General features: G+C 35.6%; 1 protein-coding gene across 1 annotated transcript in view; it reads right to left on the minus strand.

The window, feature by feature from the left end:
* Nucleotides 1–294: 294 nt before the first annotated feature.
* The window catches only part of Wdr44 (WD repeat domain 44), an 87,463-nt gene continuing 69,114 nt past the window's right edge, over nucleotides 295–18,643 (minus strand). Inside the window, exons 13-20 of the mRNA XM_015498527.2 lie at nucleotides 17,146–17,259; nucleotides 9,273–9,395; nucleotides 5,140–5,331; nucleotides 4,844–4,945; nucleotides 4,502–4,617; nucleotides 3,226–3,353; nucleotides 2,274–2,408; nucleotides 295–432 (exon numbers count right to left, since the gene is read on the minus strand). Coding sequence (XP_015354013.1) covers nucleotides 338–432; nucleotides 2,274–2,408; nucleotides 3,226–3,353; nucleotides 4,502–4,617; nucleotides 4,844–4,945; nucleotides 5,140–5,331; nucleotides 9,273–9,395; nucleotides 17,146–17,259 — 1,005 coding nt within the window. The 3' untranslated portion in view covers nucleotides 295–337. The remainder of the gene's footprint in view (nucleotides 433–2,273; nucleotides 2,409–3,225; nucleotides 3,354–4,501; nucleotides 4,618–4,843; nucleotides 4,946–5,139; nucleotides 5,332–9,272; nucleotides 9,396–17,145; nucleotides 17,260–18,643) is intronic.

Genomic DNA, 18,643 nt, shown 5'->3' on the forward strand with positions numbered 1-18,643 from the left:
AGATTTAGTGCATGTAACCAAAAGGCACACACATGTGATTAATATATTAATATCTTTCATGCAGAAACTTGTGCATGTTCATAATTATATAACAAAAACACAAACATAACAAAACATAAAGCCTAATGTCTGGCAATGTTAATCTAGCCACATTCTTTTCTAGTCTATCAGTCCAGGATTTCCTAGATCATTAACACTGCCTCTCAAAAAATATATTATATTTGAAAAACTTTCAATAAAAATTAAAAAAGGATGTTAGCCTGAAATACTATATATTTTTTCAGTTCTGATACATATAGAAACTTACTGATATGTTTATTTTAAATGTCAATTTAAATTAAGATACATTTTTCCTTTTGTTAATAAACACTTTGATTGCTCCAGTGAAGTCAGCAGAGAGAAGAACTTCTGTGTTGTCTGTCTTCGCAGTACCTTAAAAGCAGAGAAAAAAAAATTCAGTGAGTTTGAAAGGAAAATGCAGCCTGCTGTCACAATTACCATATGCCCATGACACTCCACCTTTTTGGGGGAAGATCTTTTCCCCACAGTCTTTTCTGGCTTGTTCCTGTAACCTGTTCATCCTGCTGTACCTTCCTCCTCTCTGAGGTTCACTTCCACTAACTTTGTGTTAGCTCTTCTTTCCCTGGCTTGAGGGTATTATTCTTCCTTGGGGCCTGGAGGCCCAGATTTACTCTCAGGAGCCTAAGCCTCTAAGTCGTTTAATGTTTCCGTTTCATGAGTATAGGTTAGAGTGTTATTCAGTAGCAGGACTGGAATGCTGGCTGAATGGTACTAGCTGGGCAAGTCTATTGTTAACAGCGTCTCTAATGACAGTGACAGTAAGGTTTACTGTACTGCAGACACATTAAAACTGCCATGAAATGAAGTAAACACCTTAGCTCTATGAATGCTGACATCACCATTTGCCTTTACATTCCATATGAAGATCTAGATAGCTATGCCGAATGGCAAAAATGCTTACCTCTAACAATTGCCAGTTGGGTCAAAACATTTAATAAATTCAGTGTTAACTAATTCTATTATAAATAGGTAAAGATTATAGATGTAAGAAGAACTGATTAATAAGGAAAAGAATAATCTAAACTTTAATTGGAAAGTAGTATACAGGATGAGTCAGACAAAATGGTTTCACTTAGATGTACTAAGAACATATTCTATGTCTTTGAGCATTCCTCATCACCCTTCTGGTATATCCAAACTCATGCTGTGTAGCAGTAGCAAAGGACTTAAGTATATGAGAAAGGCTACAGAAGAAAAAAATTCATCATACACAAATGCATTGAGACTATGTAATAATAAAGACGATACTGATAACATCTACTATATACCAGGCATTCTGCTAGACACTTTGCAATGTTATCTTTAATTCCTATCAAAAAATCCTGTAAAGCAGGTTATTGCCACCATTTTATATACTAGGATGACAGGCTCAAACTGTCAAATATGTCAGGAAGAAAGAGAGGACAATCAGATATTTTATGTTCTCCATACCCTGGGATTAAGAGTTTATTCCTGCCACGTGTGATGGTGTAAATTGGGAGGCTGAGGTAGAAGCTCACAATTTTGAGGCCAGCCTCAGCAACATAGTGAGAACCTGTCTCAAAACAAACAAACTATATATATATATATGTGTATGTGTATATGTGTGTGTGTGTATAATGGGTGGGAAACGTAGCTCAGTGGTTGAGTGTTCCTGGCTTTATTTTCCAGTACTGGAATAGAAAAATCTTAGATTATACCAACATAGGTGCAAAGCAACAACAAGAAAAAAAAATCTGAGAATAATCCATAGCTAGGATTTCCTGTAGAATATGAAGGGGAAACATATATGAGTGTAGAAACGTATAATTGTGTGGGTACAAAAAGAAAAAGAAAAAATAAGACAGAGTCTCTTCTAGAGATTACAGTCTAGTAGAAAAGACACATAATAAAGAAGCTTTGTACTTACATATACTGTTTGCATTTCTTTGAGGAAAATGGTTGCCTATAAAAACTATGAACTTTCAAATTTTTCATTAACTCCTAGATGAATTAAAAAAGCAAAATTTGCAAAAAAATTTACTAAAATGTTCCAAAATGAATATCTGACAACCAGTGCCAGTTATCTCACACTGGAACAAACAATGACTATTATGTTGTAAACAAATATTCTTTATGCTCATTAAAATATCATCATAGTCAACACTAGGTTAGTGAGTCTCCTAAGTAGTGACAAGAAAAAAGTTTAGGGCAAATAAAATATAGGTACCTACCAGTTGATGTGGTATATAAAACTTCAGCATCTTCACCTTTATCACTCCCTTCTGATTTTTCACATTGCATATCCAAAGATAACATCAAACTTGGATTTGGAGCAAAGATGGCTGATGTAACAACTGCATTATGTGCTGGAAAATAATTCACTTTAGGATAACTGATAAATTTGATATTAAACATCAAGACAAAAAGGTAATATGAAAAATATCTTTTAAAACCAACATACAAGCTGGGTAAGATGATGCATGCCTGTAATCCCAGCTAGTTGGGAGGTTGAAGTAGGAGGATTGCCAGTTTGAGGCCAGTGTGGGCAACTGAGCAAGACTCTGACTCAAACTAAAAATTTTAAAAACGGCCAGAAACATAGCTCAGTGGTAAAGCACCCCTGGTTCAATCCCCAATGTGTGGGATAGGGCAAAGAAACTAACATACATATATGTTATATGCCAAACATCCTTAAAAGCTAATGAAAGAGCTGGGCCCAGTGGCACACACATCTACTCCTAGCTACTCAGGAAACTGAGGGAGGAGGATCACAAGTTAGAGGGCAGCCTGGCCAATTTAGCAAATCCCTATCTAGATGGGCTGGTGATGTTGCTCAGTGGTAGAGCACCCCTGGGTTTAATCCCAGTATTGTCAAAAGGTAATCAATCAAATAAACAAACAGAAGTAACTAAAAGCAATTTAAAACCTAGAAGTATTTTCTAAAACAAAACAAAACCAAAACCAAAAAATAGAACACATAAAAGTTCTAAGATTCTATGAATTCTTACATTTTAGACCAAGACAAATTCTTCCTTGGCATAGAAAAATCAAACAAACAAAGCCAAATAGGATGTAAAGCAGTTATAATCGATAAACTTCTTAAATAATGCTGATACAAATTTATTCTGATAAATCTCCACTTTATTCACTTATAAAGATACATATAAGTAGGCATTTGCTTACCTTTAATACCTTCCCAGAAGTCATTACGATCTCTCCTGACTGAAGTGAACTTGCTTAAGTCATGATAAGTACTCCAGATATAAACATATTTATCTTCTGAACCACTAACGAGGTAAGTAAAATCATGGCTAAATTTTGGGAATAAAGGTAAAAAAAGTAATAAAAAGAAAAAATATTAAAGTTTCTTTCTACCAGTACTTCCTAATTTAAAATACCTAAGACACACCTGAAGGAGCTTATTGAAGACTAGACTCATTGTCTCATTCTGGAGGTTCTGAGTGGGTGGTCTAATGTGGGTGCTATATGGTGTGTGTGTGTAACGTGTGTACTTCCTGAAGATCGAATTAGGGCCTCACACACACTAGGCAAGTGCTTTATTACTGAGCTAACCCCTCTAGTCCTGGCATCTGTTTTTTCATCAAAGCTCTGGTCACTTTGATGCCAGTTAACTCACACGGGAACAAACAATGACTTAAGGGATGAGAGAAGCAGAATACTTTACCAGTTAATTATTAGGGAATTCAAGAAGAAAAGTACAACTGATAGGAAAAGAGCTGAAAGAAAGATGGCTAGGAAGAAGAAAAGGCAAGCTGGCAATCCTATTTCAAAAGGAGAGCCTGCAGATCACAAATTAAGAGTTCAAATAATGAAGCCTGTGACCCACACCTGTAATCCCAGAGGCTCAGCAGGCTGAGGCAGGAGGATTTTGAGTTCAAAGCCAGCCTGAGCAACTTAGCAGGGCCCTAAGCAACTCAGTCAGACCCTATCTCTAAATAAAATACAAAAAAGAGCTGGGATGTGGCTCAGTGGTTAAGTGGCCCTGGGATCAATCCCTCGTACAAAGAAAAAAAAAAAAGAGTTCAAATAATAATAAGTAAAGGTGTAAACATAGGGCACTTTGCTTTCTGAGCTCTTGTACCTAAAAGGAAAAAGACAATGGTGGGGGTGTTGGGGTAATCCTCCTATTAAAAGCTTACATAACAAATGAAAGCAAAAATTTTGAAGCTAAGAGTCTTCTAATCCTGGCTCTGCAACTGTGACTTTGACCAATCAACTTTTGGGGTTTTGGTTTCTTCATCTGTAGAATAGGGGCCATTCTAAGTCTTATCAACCATACATGTAGACAAAGTAAGTATTGCATGATGATATGAGATGCCAGTTACAAAGTTCAAAGAAACTAAAACCCTCACATAAAAATAAGGCATAGATCAATGAAAAAAATGGGAATAGGGAAAATGTTTTGATCTCTTTTGGGAATTTCTCAATGTCAATTTACCTGAAACTTGCTTTGATCTGGCTGCTGCTATTGACATAACCCTTATACTTCATGGATAGTGACAAATCTCTCAGATCATAGAGTCTGATTCTAGAGTCATTTGAGGTTACCAGTATCTAAAAATAAATAAAAGGAAAAGTTAAAAATATTAACTTTTAGTCTAAGTTAAGCTATTTTCATCAAAGCCAAAAAAGGGGCATTAAACACATATAAAACAAACAGACCTCAAAGCTAGAAACAGGAGTTTCCATCAGAAAGGGAATACATTTTTTGTCCAGATATTAAAAGTAACTTCAACTCTATGTGAAGTGTGAAGAAAGCTGGTTTTGAATAGTACAGTACCTTATTTTCTCCAGGTAAAGGCTCAATGCCAGTAATTTTCCTTCCAACCTTGTTGCGCCCTCTAGTAGATCGGACATGTATTTGTGTATGGTATTTCAGATGCTAAAAAGAAAGCATAAATTAAAAATATCAGAATTAGAACAAACTTCAAAGATCACTTGATCCAATTCTTAGACAGATATTTTTTTTATTTGTCCTACTTTACAAGTAAGGCAGGGGATTAATGACTTGCCCCAAACCACAAAAGTGTTTTATTAAGTATTCAATTACGTTACTCTCACAAAATAATCATTTACCTCTGTATCATAGAAAATACATCTCCCATCATATGTCCCAATTACTGCATATTTGCCATTCTGACAGAAATTTGCAGCTGTGATCAATTTTGTTTGACCATCTACTTCATTCCACAAAGCCACTTTTTTGTCGGGTATGTTCCAAAGGCGAAGCTTTCCATCCAGTGACCCACTTAAAAAATACCTGTCATCCTAAAAAGGTGGCAAAAGAAAAGCTTTTTATTCTACCACATGAAGAAAAACTTGGCAAACCAAAACATTAAGTCTATTATAAATAACGTTTTAAAATGTAGATCTCATTGTAGAAGTATTCTTCTTCATCTTTTGTTTTGGATGTTAGGGATGGAACCCAGGGTCTCAAACATGCCAGGTAAGCTTTCTATCCTTGAGCCACACCTCCAGTCCCAAAGCACTATTCTTTAAGCTAGCATTAGTTTATGCATCAAAAATAATAAAAATTAGAAACCTCAGTATTCATTTTGGAGAAATAGCATTCTAATATTTTATCCTATCCTTGAACTGCTTTTCTTAAAGTATGTATATTAATAGAAAATGTGTTTGAGTATGTATTGCATGGAAAAATTCTGTGATTAAATAATTCAGAGAAATTCTGGATTGCAAAATGTTAAACAGTATTCTCAACTAATCCATGATTTGAATCTCTAAAAAGAGGGTAAAGCAGGTAGTGTTTTCCAACTTATCTCACCACACACTTTTTTGGGGGCAGATGGGGGAGTCCTGAAGGAACATCTAACAGGGCTAATACCTTCAAGGACCATGTTTTGGGAGACACTATCCTATACCATACTCTCCCTGAGATACACATAACACAGGGATAAAAGGGTAACATGGGTCAGTGGCTTACAGAACCAGTCTTTTTTGGGAACTCTAATACCTTGTCAGCAGAGAATCACTTCATGATTCAATCTCAGATCAGGAGTTCTTAGTCTGGGGAAATCTGACCCTACAGTAGATATCTATCACTGTCTGAAATCATTTTGGGTTGTCACAGCCTGCTGTGGGTTGGGATACTACCAACAACTAGTTGGCAGAGGCTAGGAATGCTGTTAAACATCTTACAACTCACAGGAGAGGCTTCTCTCCCCCTATAACAAAGAATGTCAGGCTGGGGTTGTGACTCAGCAGTAGAGTGCTTGCCTAGCACATGTGAGGCCCCGGGTTTGATCCTTAGCACCACATATAAATAAATAAAATAAAGGTATTGTGTCCACCTACAATTAAAAAATATTTACAAAAAGAATGTCAATAGTATCAAGGTCAAGAAATCCTGCAGTAAACTAAATCAGTCCTACCAACAAGCTGGTCTAATCTTGGGCAACATAAGAATTAAAGATTAAATAATTGGGGCACCAAAACAAGGAGGCAATTCTCTTCTCTGCTTAAGATTATTGTTCTTACCTACTTATGATGCCTGTCAAGGACAATCAACAAATAATGGGCATTTTTATGACTATGGTTTAATCAGCCCTACTCATTGTATACTAGAAGAGATGAACAAGTAAAAATACTTCATCTTGGGGATTGGAGATGTAGCTCAGTGGTACAGCAATTGCCTAGCATGCATGAAGCCATGGGTTCAATCCCTAGTACTACAAAAACAAACCAAAAAACAAACAAAATAACTTCATCTTAGCATTCTTTTTTTTTTGTGTGTGTGTGTGTGTGTGGTACTGGGGATTGAACTCAGGGCCTTATGCATGTGAGGCAGGCACTCTACCAACTGAGATATATCCCCAGCCCCAAAATTTTACTTATGTACGTGTGTGTGTGTCTCCAATTTGCTGTTTACAATTCTGCTACCTTCCTTCCAGTCATATTCCAAGTCATATTGTCTAAGAAAATGTCTACACCACTGCATTCTTCCCCATCCCCTCTCAAAACCCCTCCAGATCAGTAGACTTTTTTTGTTTCAAAAATAAAAATATACAGAAATTACTGACTGTCAGAGGCCTTAATAATAAAAAGCTACCCAGTACTATCACAATGTAAGGTATCTTTCTACCCTGATAGCTAAAAACAGAGACAAAGGTTAAATCTATCCTGCTGCATCTTTAGGGGACCAGGATAGCAATGTTATTCAGAAAGAAGCCTCTAACAACTTGATAGTCAAAACTGATAAGGTATTAACATAGATCAGACATTTTTAATTTTCATAAGTTTATGACCAAGTTCTTCTAAGGGTTCAAAATTATTACTACCTATGTCGTAAACCTGCCTAGAAAAGGCAGAAAGTATACTGAGGGGAAAAAAGAGTCTTTTCTCCTAATTTGGGTGAAAAGAGAAAGAAATGGGAATATGATTGAAATGTTACATTCAAAAGACAATGGTGGGGCTGGGGCTGTAGCTCAGTGGTAGAGCGCCTGCCTTGCATGTGTGAGGCACTGGGTTCGATCTTCAGCACCACATAAAAATAAATAATAAAGATATTGTGTCCATGTACAACTAAAAAAATATTAAAAAAAGAAAGATAATGCTTGCTGGGTATGACAGCACACACTTGTAATTCTAGTAATTGGAGAAACTAAGGCAGGAAGACCTCAAGTTCAAGGCCACCGTCAGGAACTTAGTGAGACCCTGTCTCAAAATAAAACATAAAAAGGGCTGGGGATGTGGCTTGGTGGTAAAGTGCCCCTGGGATCAATCCGCAGTACAAAAAAAAAAAAAAAAAAAGATTGTTAAACAAATTGGGATAGGGACATGACTGGTAATGTAACCATATGTCAACACAGGGGAGGGCAAGTTAACTCAGCATAGGGTGACTCCAATTATTATAGGTCTAGGCAGTAGAACTGATACCAGCATGTGATTTCCCTTGTGCTTACAGTTGCAAAAAACCTTAAAACCAATCTAGCTTTAAGCATTTGGTGTCTCTGTCCTTCAAGGGCATACAATAGACAATAATTCCATTAAAGCAGATTTTTCTCCTTTGGTTGAAATAATATGAAATACTTTCTTTAAAGGGGAAAGATATTTAAAAAATTTCTATATTGAAAATGAGTAAGAAGGGATATCAAGATTAACAACATATATCAGGTAAGGTGGCAAATGCCTGTGGTTCAAGCTACTTGGGAGGCTAAAGCAGGAGGATCATTGAGCCCAGGAGTTTGAGGTCAGCCTGGGCAACAAAGCAAGACACTGGGCTGGGGATGTGGCTCAAGCAGTAGCGCGCTCGCCTGGCATGCGTGCAGCCCGGGTTCGATCCTCAGCACCACATACAAACAAAGATGTTGTGTCCGACGAAAACTAAAAAATAAATATTAAAATTCTCTCTTAAAAAAAAGAAATCAATTAAAAAAAGAAATCAATTAAAGATTAAAAAAAGAAATCAATTAAAAAAAGAAATCAATTAAAGATTAAAATTATTTAAAAAACAAAGCACGACACTGTCAAAACAATAAATAACAACAACAATAAAGGATTAACAAAGTTTCCAGATATTAAATAGGAATTTTTTTTTGTGTGTGTGTGTCGTATGTGTGTATGTGTGTATTTTTTTGGGGGGGGTACGAGGGATTGATCCAAGGGGTGCTCAACCACTGAGCCACATCCTCAGCCCTTTTTATGTTTTGAGACAGGGTCTTGCTAAGTTGCTAAGGCTGGCTTTGAACTTGCAATCCTCCTGCCTCAGCCTCTTGAGCTTCTGGGATTATAGGTGTCTGTCAGCATGCCTGGCAGAATTTTGTATATCTTATAATGAATTTTGGTCTTTGCTTCTTTTAGTCTTTTCCACTTTCTCTTTTTCCTCTCTAATCCTCCTACAATTCCTCTGTATACACTTCCCTTTCTCATTTTATAAATTTGCTGATTTCTCCTTCCATCTGTAACAGCTCTCATCTTTAATGGGATACTTTATTTATACCCTACATATCTAATAACATATTTGGAATGCTTATTTACTATTACATTAAGAATAAAATATTCCCACTTCTGATACAGAGTAACAGAGTATTTATTTCCCTTCCCATTTTTAAAGCAAAATGGAAGACTAATTTAAACTGATTCAATCTATATAGCTATTAATATTTTTTTCTGTAGCCCAACTGCCCTCCAAAGAAACCAAATTCCCTCATCTTCCTTTTAGCATGACATAAAGTACACAAACAATTACTTACTCTTGGATGGAAAGCTATGGCAGTGACAAAATCAATATGTTGAAAACAGCAAAGGCATTCTCTTCTAGAAATGTGCCATAACCTGACTGTTTTATCCATTGAAGAAGACAGCAGAAAGTAGTTCTATGAAGAAAATGATATTGATTATGATCATATGAAAAAAAACCTACTTGTACAACAAAAGTGAACTTTCAGTTTTGTGTACCTCCATAGTGCTGCTATTGTATGCAGCACCAGAAAGAACAAAAGATTATCCAATTCACTGGAAAGATCTCATTTTTCTCAATCACTTAAATATCAGATTTCATGAATTCATATTGCCTTTTCTGAAATTTGTATGAATCTTACAATCTATGTCCAAAGAAATCTTCCAGGCACCAGCAGAAGACTAAGGTGTACCTTAGCTGGTATAGCCTGTACACACGGAAACTTACTTAACTATAAATACAAGGCATCTACTCACTTGGTTGTCATTTTAGTTCAGTTATTTTTCACATTGATAATATTGGTGAATTTTAACTCACATGGATCCTAATTGTCATTTAAAGTCTTCAAAAATTACTTTATAATGCAGCATGGAAATGAAAAGTTATTGTGCACCTGCCACACTCTAGGCAAGAAAAATAGAGAATACAAATTGTCAAATCTTTCATAATAGATCATAGAACTTTCAAAGCTTGAAGAGGTAGTATAAATGATGAGGCACTGTGATGGCTCCATCATGAAAGAACGAAACATCTATCTGTCAAAATGATCTAGCTGGTAGAAATTCATTAACTTCTAAACAATCTATTTAAGGGTAAGAAATTTAAGTGATACTGAATAAGGAAACTCAAATGAGACCCTATTATTCTCTGGTATGCTTAAAGGTTCTAAACAAACCAAAGCAATAATAATATTTTTGAATATGTATAATTCGTCTATATTATTCTCAGTACTATATAGCAAATCTGAGGTAGAAATCATCCTTTTAGACAAATGAGAAAAGTAAGGCACAGAGAGGGTGAACAATTTGGCTAAGAGATATAGCTCATCAGTGGCATAGCTAGGATTTGTGCTCAGGTGATCTGGCTTAAGGTCCAGATTCTAACCACTACACTGTTTCACAGAGTGCTTAAGTAGAAGACATGTTATGGAAAGTACCATGATAACTTTGTCATTTGCTAATACTAATTACTAATCTTTACTCTTTTGACTGTAAAACATTAATTGCAAAGATGGATTTGGATATGTAATTATACAGAGATATAAATAAATGTTATTTTTGACTATTTCAAAAAGTATACATTTATGTAGCAAAACCGTTTTTAGATAGATGGCATACTTTACAATTAAAAAACCAGAATTTGGGGGCAGGGCATGTAACTCAGGGATAAATCACTTGATTAGCATGCATGAGGTTCTGGGTTCAATCCCTAGTACCACAAACAAACAGAATTTGGAAGACCTACAATATTCTTTGAAACATCTAATAACCATAATTTTTACTTTGCAGATCCACCCAGTTCCAGAAAAGTTTAAACAAGTATATGTAGTTTTCATTATTATTTTCTATTGACTAATAACAACTATATAAAACTAAACCGATGGCACACTGCTCATTAAAACTGGCTTTATTCAGGGCCAAGGGTATGTGGTTTAGTAGTAGAGCATGTGCTTTGCATGTGCTAGGCCCTGGGTTTAATCCCCAGCAAAAACCCAAAATAAAACATTCCAAATAAAAATTGTCTTCATTTAGTTCTTGCTTTAAGCTGGAAGAGGTAATGTAACTAAAAGAGGTAGTATAAGCATATGAAATAGATATGAAGACATTTCTAAAATATTCTGTAAAGAAGACATGTTATGATTTGTTCTATATGTCAAGAAGTTTCTACTTAATAAATACTTATTGAATAAATAAAATTAAATAAATTTCTTAAACTAAGCATTGATCCTGGGAGTTAAAGAAATTAGAGGTAAATCAAGTTCTCCCCATAGAGTTTTGTGATCTTAGGTGCATCACAGAGCCCAGTCCCCTCATCTATAAAATGAAAGACTGTCCACCACGTGAGGGTTGTTATTCTAACAATTAATAAGGTAATTCTTATTACCTGGCATAAAATAAGTCTTCAACAAATAGAAAACCCATCATAAATACTGATTGTTAAAGACATTAAAGAGGAACAACAGTGAAAGAAGATCAGGCCTCTAACCTTGAGGGACTTAGAATCTTGTTGCAAACAAGACCCAGAAATGTACATAGGTAAGATTTAAGTAAAAAGAAAATTCATGGGGCTGGGGTTGTGGCTCAGAGGCAGAGCGCTAGCACTGCATATAAATAAATAAAATAAAGGCCTATTGGCAACTAAAAAAAATTAAAAAAAAGAAAGTTCATGAAAAAAAAGCACAAGATAGGTGTTATAAAAATTCAGTGAAACAGATCAACATTTATCTTTGTTGTCAGGGAATGCTTTACAAAGGAGATGGGATTAAAGAAAGAATATATTTTGGGGCTGGGGCTGTAGCTCAGTGTCAGAGCATTTGCCTAGCACATGTGAGGCACTGTGTTTGATCCTTAATAAACAAAAATAAAGGCATGCTGTCCATCTACAACTACAAAAATTTTTTTAAAAAAGAATGAATACATTTTTGGTTAGTGGAGAAGAAAAAGAAAGGCACTATATGTGTGCAGTTAGAACAGAAGAAATTTTGTTCTTTTCCCCTGGGGTTGGGGAGTTAGGGATATGATAAACCCTTGGAGACCATTCATCCCCAACTTTTACAATTTATTATTTGATTTTAATTGACACATAAACATTGCACGATATGTATCCATTGTGAAATGGCTACATCAAGTTAATTAACATATACATTATCTGTATACTTATTTTTTTGTGGTGAGAACATGTAAAATCTATTCTCTTAGCATGTTTCAAGAATGTAACACATGAATATTCACTATAGTCACCATGTTGCACAATAGAGCTTTTGAACTTCTTCCTCCTAACTAAAATGGTTAAGTCCTCAAAGCCTGCATTTCTAAAGATGGAAAACTGCTTATGAGTTTTAAGAGTTATTAACTCTTAAAATATTTCAAAATATTAAAAGTAGATACAGCAGGGACATCAACAAACCCAAGCCAATTTTGGCCATAACAACAGACACAATAGAATTGACACATGTCCTTTTAATGATCAGCCCTGCCTTTTCCCTCTTCTCCTCACTGATGTTTAATCCTGGGATCCAGCTGCATCTTTGGTACCTGCTTACACACAGGAAACACCTGGAACATTTGATGATGATGATGATGATGATTGTGATGATAATGATTTTGCAGTACTAGGGACTGAGCCAGGGATACTGTACCACTGAGTCTCATCCCCAATCCTATTTATTTTTTATTTTGAGATAGTCTTTCTAAGTTGCCCATGCTGACCTCAAACTTATAATTCTCTTGCCTCAGCCTCCTCAGTCACTGGGACTGCAGGTATGCAACACTGCATCTGGTCTGAAATGATTATTAATTTTTCCACTACCCCAATAAGGTGATCAGAAACTGGTGTTTTCTCCCCATCTTTTCCTTGTCTTAGTGACCATTCTGATATGGGATGAAATCCCATTCAAATAACCTATCTGGACCAATGCTTCTCAAAATATTTGTGGTAAAGGACTGCTTTTGTTTTTAATTTCCAGTGAATCACAGGCCAGAACTACTAAAAATACAGAATACAACTACTAGAAGAATAAAAAAATAAAAGAAATATAAAACACAAACCAATTTTTATTACATAAGTGGGATTGAACTCAGGGGTGCCCAACCACTAAGCCACATCCCCAACCATTTTTAAAATTTTTTGAGACAGGGTCTTGCTAATTTGCTTAAGGCCTCATTAAATTGTTGAGACTGGCTTTGAACTTTTAATCCTCCTGAATCAGCCTTCTGAGCTGCTGGGATTACAGGTGTGCATCACTGCTCCTGGCTAAAAGCCCAATTTTTAAGATTAGATTCAACAATCATAAAATTACTCTTAAAAACTCCCATTAACATTTCTAAATGGCTTCATCTTGGTTTTTGTATTTATCTCTTCACAGAGTGGTATTCGTACTATCAAGGACCAGGAAGAGGGGCTGGGGTTGCGGCTCAGCGGTAGAGTGCTTGCCTTGCACATGCAAGACCCTGGGTTGGATCCTCAGCACCACATACAAAAATATACAAGTGAAATAAAGATGTTGTGTCCATCTACAACTAAAAATAAATATTAAAAAAAAAGGACCAGAAAGAGTCGGGCGCATTATTACATGCCTATAATCCCAATGGCTTGGGAGGCTGAGGCAGAAGGATCTCAAGTTCAAAGCCAACCTCAGCAACTTAGCAAGATCCTTCCCTAAAATTATAAAAAGGGGGAGCTGGGGATATGGTTTAGTGGTTAAGTGGCACTGAATTAAATCCCTAGTAGCAAAAAAAAAAAAAAAAAGACCAGGAAGGGCCAGTTCATAAACTGGCACCAGTCCTTAAAAATGCATATTTTTCACTGGAAATAAGTAGATAGCGAGATAGATACTAAATCATATGTCTGCTGCCTCCAGGGGTTTGGAAAGAACAACAGGGAAGAAAGTGTATAAGAATTTTGATTTCTTACGTCTTGTGATGTACAGAACATTTTGTTATTTTTGTAATTTTGTTTCCATGTGGTGATTAGCTGTTATTACACAGGAATGGGTTAGAGTGGAATACTCCAAAGCCATGAGAGTTGAACCCTAACTCCTTTCTTTACTCCTTGGATATATGGCTTTAGGCATGCTAGTTAACAGGCACAAATTTCAGTTTTAAAAAAATTATTGATAAGGAAACATCAATGACATCATACAATTTGAGAGTACAAATAGAGAGCATATGTATTTACATTTTGCTTGTGTCCTCAATGCTTAAACTGCTACCTGACACCTTAATAAATAATATTAGTTGAGCCATTTGATTTGTATTTCCTAGGTCAATTAATTTTCCCCTATAACTCTTTGAGGAAACTACTTTTATTATGCTTATTTTGCAAATGAGGCATGCTGAGCCTCAAGTTCCTTAAGGAACTTGTCCAAGGTTATAAAACTATAAGGGTTAGACTAGGTAGGTTATAAACCCCAGGAGTCTAGCTCCAGAGTTCATATGCTTAATTAGATGGTAGATTGATAAACAGATATGTTTTGAGTGAGTGGAAAGTACTGACCTTTATATAGGTGTGTATGCATAGGTTTTAAGTAATGTTCTTTTTACTATTTCTTCCGTGAAGGAAAAAAGGGGAATGGTCAACAAGACATGGAGGATATCAAGAAAGTATAAGTTTCTATAACCAAGAAGAGTATTTAAAAAAAAGATTAATTGTATCAAATGATCAAGTTCCAGAGAAAGGCTAAGGAGAATGAATTTAAAGAAAAGGTACTAATTTTGATCAAAAGATAGCTATGATGGTTAATTCTTTAAAAATATTTTGTTGTAGATGGACACAATAGCTTCATTTTATTTATTTATTTTTAGGTGGTGGTGAGGAACGAACCCAGTGCCTCACAGTGATAGGCAAGTGCTCTGCCACTGAACTACACCCCCAGCCTCTATAATGGTTAATTTTAGGTGTCATTCTATGTAGGGTATAGTTCCCAGCTGTATAATCAAGCACCTCTCTAGTGGTTGTGAAGACATTCTGTAAACTTAGTTAACATGTACAATCAGTTCACTTTAAGGAAATAACCCTTGAGCATATGGGTGAGCCTCATCTAATCAGCTGAAGGCCCTGAGAAGAAAAACTGAGGTTTCCCAGAGGATAAAAAATTTTGCTTTAAGACTGCAGCATAAACTTCTGCTGTTTCCTTCCACCCTACAGGGCTGTCCTATAAATTTCAAACTTGCCTTTCACCACATTGCATGAGCCAATTACACATATAGAGCACAATTCTTCATATCTCTGGTTGTATATAAAGGCATGAGACAATTTCTTTTCTTTTTTCGAGAGAGAGAGAGAGAGAGATAGAGAGAGAGAATTTTAATATTTAGTTTTCGGTGGACACAACATCTTTATTGTATGTGGTGCTGAGGATCGAACCCAGGCTGCATGCATGCCAGGCGAGCATGCTACTGTTTGAGCCACATCCCCAGCCCATGAGCCAATTTCTTAAAGAGTTATCATTAAAGGCTAGCAAGGTTGGGAGGGTAGGGGGATGAAGGAGGGTCAAGTAACAGGTACCAAAATACAAATACTGGTGTTCCATAGAACAGTATAGGGTGCCTATAATTTTCAACAATTTATTACATGCTTTATAAGGAACTACAGAAGAGTTCAGAAGCACCTGACATGAAAAAATGATAAATGTTTAAGGAGATTGAGGGGCTGGAGTTGTAGCTCAGTGGTAGAGCACTTGCCTAGCATGTGTGAGGCACTGGGTTTGATCCTCAGCACCACATTAAGTAAATAAATGAATAAATAAATAAATAAAATAAAGGTATTGTGTCCATCTACAAGTAAAAATATTAAAAATATTTAAGGAGATGGAAATGCTAAAATTACCCTCATTTGATCATTACATATTATTATACATATATTGAATTATCACATTGTATCCCACAAATACTTTTTAAAAAATTTAAAAGTTCTTTCCGTTAGTATCACATTTCAGAAAAAAAAATATGGTTTGCTTTAAAAAAAAAAGCAAGATGAAAGCAAAGATTCTAAATATTTGATTTGTACTTATTACAGATGAATATGATTACCAGATTAAAGATACCTCAGATTTCCGTCTTCTGACAACTCAGGGTAGGAAAGAAGTGCAAAGAGACAATTAGGACGTAGTTTAAAAATCAACTACCAGGTGTGACCTAAGCTTGTTTTGAGAGGTTAAGAGAGATGTGGGTTAAAGAACACATGATTAAAGAAGAGTACCCAGAACATCTAAACAGGTGTGGCAAGAACAAAGCTGGAGCTCAGAAAAAGCCTGACTTGCCAATATATACCACTGGAATCTTTGTGCCACATGAAGTTCTCCTGACATAGTTAAAATATATGGGCACCAATGGTATGCCTGATATTAGTTGGTTAACTCAGTTCATTTTCCTCAAGTCAAGGCTTTTAAATATTATTTTCTTCCCCAAATTTTTAACATATTGTAGATTCTGATTACTGACAAATTTTAATTTGAAGAAAGCATAAGAGATCATGTAAAAATTCTAAGTTTTCATACTTCAAATACCTTATATAAAATTTAAAACATCTCTTTTAAATTTTCACAAGACTTTTAAGATATTTTGTGGCAAAAGAGTCTCTTTATTTTGGAAATAATTTTCCTATAAGGAAAAATATCACAAACTGTCAAACAAAAATTAATAATTTCATGAATGTTAGCCAATTAACCCCAAAACAGTTTTGATTAGATATTATGAACTTCAACTTAGTAGTCAAAATCATATTCATTTTGCTGAGGAAACTTATTTTGCAAAGTTACTGCTTATAATAAAAGCAAAGGTAACTGTGCTATGGAACAACAGTATTTGTATTTTGGTACCTGTTATTTGACCCTCCCTCATCTCCCTACCCTCCCACCCTTCCTAGCCTTTAATGACAACTCTTTAAGAAATTGGCTCATGCCTTTATATACAACAAGAGATATGAAGAATTGTGCTCTATATGTATAATATGAATTGTAATGCATTCTGCTGTCATATATTAAAAAAGAAAGAAAGAAATTGGCTCAAAAGCTCTCTTCTTTTAAACTTAACTTGTAGATACAATTCCCACAAAGGATATATGAACATCCAAACACTTGACAGTGTGATAATGATACAAATAAAACTGTTTTTATCTTAAATTCAGTTATATAGAATTAATATACAATTCAAATAACAATTTCTTACTTTAGACCATGAAAGATCGAGGAGATCAGCAGTGTGTCCTTTGTATTTGCAGAATGGCCGTTGGCGAAAAGGTGCATTTTTGTCATCAGGGTCTTCTTCAGTTCCACTGCATACCTATTTAAATATAAAGAGAAACTTTAAAACAGAGGTGTAGAACTAGCAAAACCAAAGCTTCTTACTCTCCCCACCCCACCTATTTTGTCATCAGTTGGTAAGGTACCTAAAATAAAATCATAAGCCACCAAAATCAAACTCCATTTTATACTGATCTACTACTTATGGCCTCTTCTTTTCATCTCCTTGCCCTACCTAATAAACTAAGATTTTCCTTTAGATAGAAGATAGATCATTCTAGATATATCTATCTCTAGATCGATCTATCTATCTATCTATCTATCTATCTATCAATCAAATCTCTATATATACCCTGCTATCACAATCTTCTCCCTCCCTAACAAAGTCCCTAATTTGTCCTTTTCTAGCAATCTGTTTCTTCAGGAAAGACAGGGGCCAGCACCAGGCAATGGGTCATGATTGGTTTAAGTTAATTAAGATGAGCTGTCCCAATGATGGCTGGTTTAGGCATGGGCACATGCTAGATGTTTTATCAATTCAACATAAGGAGAAGATTACAGTGATGGTAAGAATAAAGGGAGTCTTATCTAGAGGGATTTTCTCACTCTTAAAAAGGAGCATACTTCCCCTTTCCTGTCTCTGAATATTGTTGTGTGCGTGCAACACCTAAGACTATAGTGGCCATCTTGGGACCATGTGGGAAAAAAGTCCAAGAGAACAAAACAACAGAGTAAAAAGCAGGAAGATGGTAGGATCCTGTGTCCCTGATGACACTATTGAGTTGCTGAATTAACCAACCCAGGAACAGCCTTACCTCTGGTCTTGCTTCCTCATTGTTTAAGCTCTTTTCTGTTGGTTTAAGTTATCTGAAGTCAAAAGCATCCTGACAGAGCCAGGTAGAAAATAATGCCATACATGTGTGCCATGCATTTAGTTATAATATGCTTTTTGTATTCATTATCTGAATGAGTCCTAGCAACTCCCTGAGGTAGATATTAATACAGTGAAGATGAAAAAATTAGGAAAGAAACTGAGATTCAAAGAGGTTAAAATAACATATTAAACATCACACAGCCAGCTGTGAACAGCAGAAGCAAAGCAGGAATATAAGTCATCTAATTTTAAGTCCAGATTTGTCCCTCAGCTGTTCTAGAGGATGTAACACGAGCAAAACCATGGAGTGCTAGTTAAGCCTTGCATATTTATAGAATTGTGGGCAGAATGAGGATAGAAAAAGGTCATTGAGATACAGTAAGGAATTAGGGTAGAAAGCTACTTTGAGACCACATCATAAAGGGTCTTGAATTTGTGGCTTAAAAGTTTGGACATTCTAAGACAACAGAGAGCCAACACAGGGTTTTGAAAAGGAATAAATAAAATGATTTGAGTGGTGCTTTAGAAAGAGAACTCTGGATAATGACAA

This window comes from Marmota marmota, unplaced genomic scaffold (genome assembly GCF_001458135.2).
Source record: "Marmota marmota marmota unplaced genomic scaffold, marMar, whole genome shotgun sequence".
NCBI lineage: Eukaryota > Metazoa > Chordata > Mammalia > Rodentia > Sciuridae > Marmota > Marmota marmota.